Source organism: Schistocerca americana, chromosome 5 (assembly GCF_021461395.2).
Source record: "Schistocerca americana isolate TAMUIC-IGC-003095 chromosome 5, iqSchAmer2.1, whole genome shotgun sequence".
In the NCBI taxonomy this organism is placed as follows: domain Eukaryota; kingdom Metazoa; phylum Arthropoda; class Insecta; order Orthoptera; family Acrididae; genus Schistocerca; species Schistocerca americana.
In genome coordinates this window covers 85,539,790-85,547,263 of record NC_060123.1, presented here as the reverse complement: position 1 = coordinate 85,547,263, position 7,474 = coordinate 85,539,790, and the positions used below count along the sequence as shown (strand labels likewise).

The 7,474-nt window shown below is 39.8% G+C and overlaps 1 protein-coding gene across 1 annotated transcript in view; it reads left to right on the top strand.

Moving 5' to 3' along the window:
• Window positions 1-4,308: 4,308 nt before the first annotated feature.
• The window catches only part of LOC124615710 (40S ribosomal protein S11), a 28,817-nt gene continuing 25,651 nt past the window's right edge, over window positions 4,309-7,474 (top strand). Inside the window, exon 1 of the mRNA XM_047143756.1 lies at window positions 4,309-4,443. Coding sequence (XP_046999712.1) covers window positions 4,432-4,443 — 12 coding nt within the window. The 5' untranslated portion in view covers window positions 4,309-4,431. The remainder of the gene's footprint in view (window positions 4,444-7,474) is intronic.

Here is a 7,474-nt window from a genome sequence, read left to right as displayed (position 1 = left end):
ATTGACTCTTTCCACATCTCAGAAACTCCTTTCCAAGGGATCCATGGAAAACGATAAATGTAATATAACGTTGAATTCATGTCCATTGGGACATTATTATTGTGCATATTGCTTCTCCTGAGGGCTTTCACCACCGTTGTGTCTTTAAGTGACATTTAATGTAACAAGATAATGTGTCTGAGATAAGTCTTCAGTGCCCCATTGTCCTCAAATGGCACACTAGGTGCTAGTAGACGTTGGGGTCTTTGAAGCAGACATCAGTATCAGATAACGAAATCGCAAGAAAATACTTTCGGCTCATAGTGCAATGTTGAAAAACTTATAGAGCTGCACAACAGGTAACGCCCCTTTCCGCTGATCACATACAAATTTTTGGTTTCTAGGAATACATAACTTTATTTATGAAATGCCACATTTGCATACCTCTTAGAGTGTGCAACAGCATACCAATTAAACACAGACCCAATCGAAATCTAAGTGAGTAGTAATTTACTAATTCGTGCCAATAGAGGCATGCTTGTATACAGATACTCAGTTTTATTGAAACAGACTTTCAGCGTAACGATTTCACTTCTTATATTTACAGTGCACAATTTTCGTAGGGTTTCTTTTAGTGTTGTTAAAACAATAGCAAATATGACAGAGAAATTAATCATCGACGATATATGCGAATTCTCCGATGTTATCTATAACAGTCTGACAATGCACATGCAGTTTATTGATTACATGCATGTACAAAACTTGTTCTGAGTTAAGGCTGTCAAACAAGGTTTGGAGAAGAATAAAATGCCACTACCACACGACAGCGAACGGAGAAAATACTTTTCTGAAATTTTGGCACGATGCGCTCTCCCCATACATAATACGAAAGTTTCGAGATGCACCTGGTGCCTTGACGTCTATTAAACCTGAAAAGAAGAAAATGTCGCAGAGGTTAGCTCCTTTTCCACATGAGACTATTTTGGGTTGAGAAGTGGAGGGAATTATGTTCAAAGTTCCATTAGTTTGATAACTTCAGCAGACAGCAAAATTGCGTTTTAAAAAAGTGTAGTAGTGAATGAAATTTCTGCAATTTACACTGTTGGCAGTTCTGTGTAGGTGGCAGTTAGGTGATTTTATTTCGGTGATTACAAAACAAGTTGAATGTATGCACTGGGTAGCTGAGGCAGCTAGTTCATGGCGATTCGGTCAACCAAATAAATGAATGTACTGAACATGCTGCAAACCACTACAAGGAGCCTGTGTGTCAGAATTCTCATCCAGTGTGGCGCAACAGCATTAAGACAGAAAAATGAGTCACAGAGGAGATGGTTTGGTCGTCTGTTGGATTGATGATAGGTTCATATACTTATGGTCTGGGTTCGAATCCAACTTCTGCCAATTATTTTTGGTAGGGAAAGACAGATTCTATTCTCTTCTGGCTACGCCAAGTAAAGAACGTATAATGGCATTGTGGTCTGAAATTCTCATGAAACATGATATTCCTTCTCTGCCAAGTAGACGTTATGTTGAACCGCAACGAAGTCAGGAGTGGCGACATGTAGAAACTCTATCTCCAGTAACCTCTCTTATACTAGTTATTTATTTCTAGTGACGAAACAAACGCTATGTAGGGTCACAGGACACTTATTCCACCTTTTATTTGAGCTTCTGTATGTCGATAAAATTGGTTCTGAACTGGGATTGCAACTCAGACTGCCGTTAACGCGGAAGTTGATCCCTTCGTGACAATACAGCTCGGCTACAATTTGTTGTTTGTTCAAAACTGCAGATTCCTCAACAGCTCCACATATTGCGCATGAATGGGTTCGAGTCCTGGCCCAGCACTGAAGTTTTCATTATATATTGTCAAGCTCTAGCATGAGAACACCTATCTGCTGGTGGATAATAATTTTGATTTTTAATGTATTTTCATTCGTTGTCGAAACTAACGATATCTGACGTTTTTGTCTCCCAGTGAGACACAGAACTATTTGCGAGATCACTGTAAGTTCGAGGATGTTATTCCAAGCTGCTGGTGGAGAACAATTCTGTAGCTGGCGTCTCTTTGTGTGTAGTCAACAACGATATGTGTGGGGTTCGATTCCCAGTCAGCACTGAACTCTTCTTTATATTATTTCTAGTTCAAACATGCTTACATGTCATTGATAGTGTAACAAACCCATATTTAACGTTCGTTTTCTCTAGAATATAACAGCGATATGTGCTGGGTGGGAGTCCTGGGAAGGAAAAAATTAATGTTTCGTCTCGTCATGTCAGTGAAAACATCTAGCTACTGCCGAGAAAATCCGATATGTCACAGTTGATTATGCTTCGATATTAATCCGATTAGGTTCTGGGTTCGAATCGCTGTACATCACAAAGCTTTAACTCACGGCCTTTCAAGTAATTTACTTGTGAAGAAGCAATATTTAACATCTCTCTTAGTTCATTAACAGGGACAAAAGGGACTTCCCGTTCGTTAAAAATGTTTACGTTATGGAATTTAAAGTTGATATTTGCTAACTGATACTGTCTAAAATCGAGGTATATCACTCTCTGTATGCATTGTCAGGAATGATTGTTAGTTTCCATCAGTCACAAAATCTTTGCTTAGTCAGCGTGATCTGGGTTTGAATTCATATGCAGAATGAGACGGTTCATCGTGTCATTTGAAGTTCATACATATTCTCAACTAGCTGCTTATGAATGACTTAAATTTTTAATGTCATTTTGTGTTAAATAATAAGTACGGTATTTTACTTTGAAGAGGAAATCATGAATACGACGATCATACTACGTGCATTACCTGTCTGATTTAATAATGAGAGTGGTAACATTTCAGGTATGTCATTTATTGTAATAAATGTGAGCTTACAAGCCTTAAGGACAGTCTTATCTTTGATAAGGTGTTCCCTGATATTTGCGGTGTCTTGGTATTACTTTACATCTTGAGTTATTGCGATACAGAGCAGTGTTTTCTAGTGGTGACTTGTTGGAACCATTTTCAATAGTCAAACGATTGTACCCAGGAGCGATTAGAGGACAAGCTAGACAGTTGCATTATGCAGGTTGCAAGAGAATCGGGCGAAATGCAATTCAGGTCGTTCAGATAGTTTTGAGCATGACTGTACATGCTTGAGGGGCGACAATTCAGGCTGGTTACGGACCAAAAACGTCTCACATTGCATTCCAACAGAAACCTGACAAAGCCTCAGCACGCCAGTTCCGCCATTTAGATTTCATTGGACAATTCCCAACCACGATTATACATGTCGGCAGTGAGAAGAATGTGCCAGCTGACGCCCTATCGCGCACTCAACACATTACAAGCGCTGTGGTGAAGCCATCGCAGAAGCACAATAGCTTGACACAGAGCCACGAAAGATTTTGGTAGAACACGCTGGTCTACAGCTCTGACGTCTTCCGCTGTCAGCATAAAACACCTGTGTATATTGCATTGTGTCAACTTCAAGAGCGCATCCTTTTGGGACGAAGGGCTTCCACCGGCAAGCCATTGCTTCACTGCCTCAGCTGTCACACCCAGGAGTGTGCAGAACCACTAAGCTGCTCAAACGATCCTTTGTGTAGCCGAGTTTGAATGCGGAATGCACTGCACTGCATGTCAGCGCAATAAAATTTTCGTGAACCGCTCGGCACATTTCTTCCACCCAATCAACGTTCGAGCATACATTTGTGTAGTAGGCCCTCTCCCACCATCTGAAAGTCTGACCTACTCTTTGACCACAATAGATCGGTTCACACATTGGGCTGGGGTTTTTCCCGAGGAACACAGCAAAGACTGTAGCGAAGTGTTGCTTGTCAAAGAAGGACGTGATGCAGTCGTAGTGTTGATTACTCTATGTTTTTACTTTTGGACACTATATGTAACCAGAGATGTATTTTACGCATTGTCGCTATAGTTGCATTTTGTAAATGCTGTTATAAATTTTGTCACATACCCAACGAGACAAATAAATCCGACGACCGTTGGAGGAGTGCCCTGAGGTCGCAAAATCACGTCAACCTGCTCGTGCCGTGTGTTGCCAGCACTGTGCCTTGTGACGTGGGATGTCCCGTCTGGGTGCACGTCAACGTTAGCTGCCTCGTGCGGTGTGCCGACGGCTTTGCAAACAACACTTAGAGAACTATATGTTGACGCTTTCTCTCTTCTGACGCCACTCTCTGAAACCAAGTATCTCATGTCATTTTTCCAATTGATGTGTTTAATAAAAAGTAATCTCATGTATATATTTGCTAGAGAAATAGCGAATATTTTATGGAGACCAAATAAATAAATTAAATATGAGCACCATCTTTGGTTTTCACAAGGATAGAAACTTTGATTTATATCTGCCGCTGCATAATGAGTTTCTTTGGTTAATAGTTCTTTGGTGGAAGTGGTTGGTTGCGTCGGGAGTGAACAAAGTTTTCTTCCTTTCTTCAACGAATATGGCGGATCAAGTAAGTATATTATGTTTAATTTATCGTGTGCTTAATATTAAATTTGGTATTGGCTTTGGTTTTATGAACTTGTTTGAGCATTCTCCCTGCAGGATTGAGGTTTTTATGCAGTTTCGATAGTGTGCCGTTCTTGGTTCCTGAGCACGTGGCGTTAGCAATAGACGGGTTGCCGCGTATATTATACAGATTTAGGGTGATTGAGTTTCACGGACTTGTTATCTCCAATATTTACACTCTGTCACATAGTGTCTTGCGGATTGTTGATCTAGGGGAAAAATTGTTATACAGTAGTGAAGCTTCATTACTGAAACTTAGCATTTGTTCTTCCAGGAAGTGTTTGGTCGTGTTAAAGTTTATGGATAAGGGTACTAGCGAAACCGTAGTAATATTTATATGCATCGCAATTCTTAAGTTTGATTCGCTAGTGTGTCATGTGGAATACAAATTCTGTGACTTAATGTGGGTACGATCACTTCCACTCATTAGTAAACTTTCGATTGTTGCTAGATTTGCAGCTTTTGAGTTATATGATGATATTGACGACGGTCTTCTGAAAATTCGTGAAGAAACTAAGTCAATCTGATAATTCAGCTGCTGTAACCACACGTGAATTGTTGTGCAAGCTGGTTCAGTATGGGTCGGAATTGTGGGGAAAGTAATGGACAGACAGATAAGTTTTTTGCCGCTTACAACAAAATCCAAAGAATGTAGTGTATTGCAAGGTTTGAAGCAACGCATAATTTGCAAAATAACTTATTTGAAGGTAACTTTTTTTTTAAAGTAAATTTTCGAGGAATTGAACACATCTTGATGGGATCATTATGCAGCCACGTTAGTTTAGTACCTTATGTGAACTGGAATTGGCTTTGGTTTTATGTTTGTAGAGTATTGACATGCTAAAATTGTAGTTGCTCGATTGAGGAAAGGTAGCTTGTCACTTCACTGTCAGCTACTTAACACTATGAAGGTAGTAAATCGTAAAGCGATAAGTGTCCCTCATTCATGCTTGTTTACACATGGTTTACATTTGTGTTTCTTAATGGGATTTTGACACCATGAAGATGTCCATACCACATATGGGAGCCTCTGGTCCCTCAAGTGATCACAGGTAGATTTTTAATGTACTTGTGGAAACCAGGTTTTGACTTACTGTTGCTAACATTTTTACAGTGAACATGAGTAATAACTTGGAATGTTATTAGCTTATGCAATGCCGATTTACATGCAGTCTTGAGAACACGGGTGCAGAGGAGATTTGTTGTGTCTGCTATATTCATCTTTTCAGGCTCTCTGAGTATCCTTAACACACGAAATTTGTGTACAGTGGATAAGGTAGGCCAGAAAATTCAGGACTGTCTTCTCCATGCTCAAAAGCTGGGGAAGGATCTTTCTCCTGGGTACATGTTATGGAAAATGAAACAGCAGATGTAGCAGCCAAGTCAAGGAGGCATGTAGTGATAATCAGATGCTATCTTGACATTATTGAGGTGCAGAGCTTTGCATAGATAGGAAGCAAAAGGTTTGTGTGAGCAGTTGCTAGACAACAGACTGTACTGTGCGTGCACAGCTATGACGACGTAGGCAGACCGTGCTTGCTCTGCTCATACACTTTTCGTCGCATTTTTGTGTGGAATTTCATGCGTGGTGGAGCATCCGCAAATCTGGGTCTAGTGTAGCAGGGGATACAACTCGTTGGCTTTGGACAGTGTCACAAGTCGCCAGAGAGCAGTTCACCATTTTCGCTTTTGCTGTTATGTTTGTTTCGTTTTTATACTGATTGCTTAATAAAGTGGATCTGTTTATTCTATCTCGTGAGATTTTTTTTTTTAAAAGCCAAAAAACACTTATCAGCTACTGAAGGGAGCTACAACACTAAGAAGAATCGCTTCTCGTTTGGCGACTTGTGACGTCATTGTCCAAAGCCGACGGGTTGTATCCCCTGCTACACTAGTCCCGCAAATCTTAAGTTTGATTCGCTAGTGTGTCATGTGGAATACAAATTCTGTGACTTACCATGGTTATGATCACTTTCACTCATTGGCAAACTTTCAATTGTTGCTAAATTTGCAGCTTTTCAGTTACATGATGATATTGACGACGGTCTTCTGAGAATTCATGGAGATACTAAGTCAGTCTGATAATTCAGCTGCTGTAACCACATGTGAATTGTTGTGCAAGCTGGTTCGGTATCTACCGGAATTGTGGGGAAAGTAATGTACAGACAGATAAGTTTATTGCTGCTTACTGCAAGGTTTGAAGCAACACACAATTTGCAAAATAACTTATTTGAAAGTAACTTTTCAAGCAATTTAACACATCTTGATGGGATCATTATGCAGCCACGTTAGTTCAGTACATTATGTGAACTGGAATTGGCTTTGGTTTTATGTTTGTAGAGTACTGACATGCTAAAATTTTAGTTGCTCGATTGAGGAAAGATAGCTTGTCACTTCACTGTCCGCTACTTAACATTATGAAGGTAGTAAATCGTAAAGCGATAAGTGTCCCTCATTCATGCTTCTTTACACACGGTTTACATTTCTTGTTTTTCTTAGTGGGATTTTGACACCGTGAAGATGTCCATACCACATATGGGAGCGTCTGTGGTCCCTCAAGTGATCACAGGTAGCAGCCCTGAGACATATTGTTGAGAGGACCTAGGGAGTTGTGCCCAGAGCAGTTGTTTTATCAATTCTGCCCAGATGGGGAATGCAAATAAGGAAGCAGTACTAGGCGTATTATTGATTTCAAAACTCTACTCCACAACTCAAAGTACCATGGCATTTTGCTGTGTGGTGACTTTGACAGATTTTTTTCTTTTTCTTTATGTAAATTTGTACTCTGCAATATTGTTATGTAGTGTTCTGATCAGGTTTACGTTTACACAGCACTGCAAAAAGCTAGTAAGATGTAATAACAAATTTAATGCAAAAAAAGTTTTTTGTGTAGCTTACACCAGAATAAAGGACAATAAATTTTATGGCTATTTCAAAATGTGTAAAAAATTAACAAGGTTGTCTGGGAGGCAAAG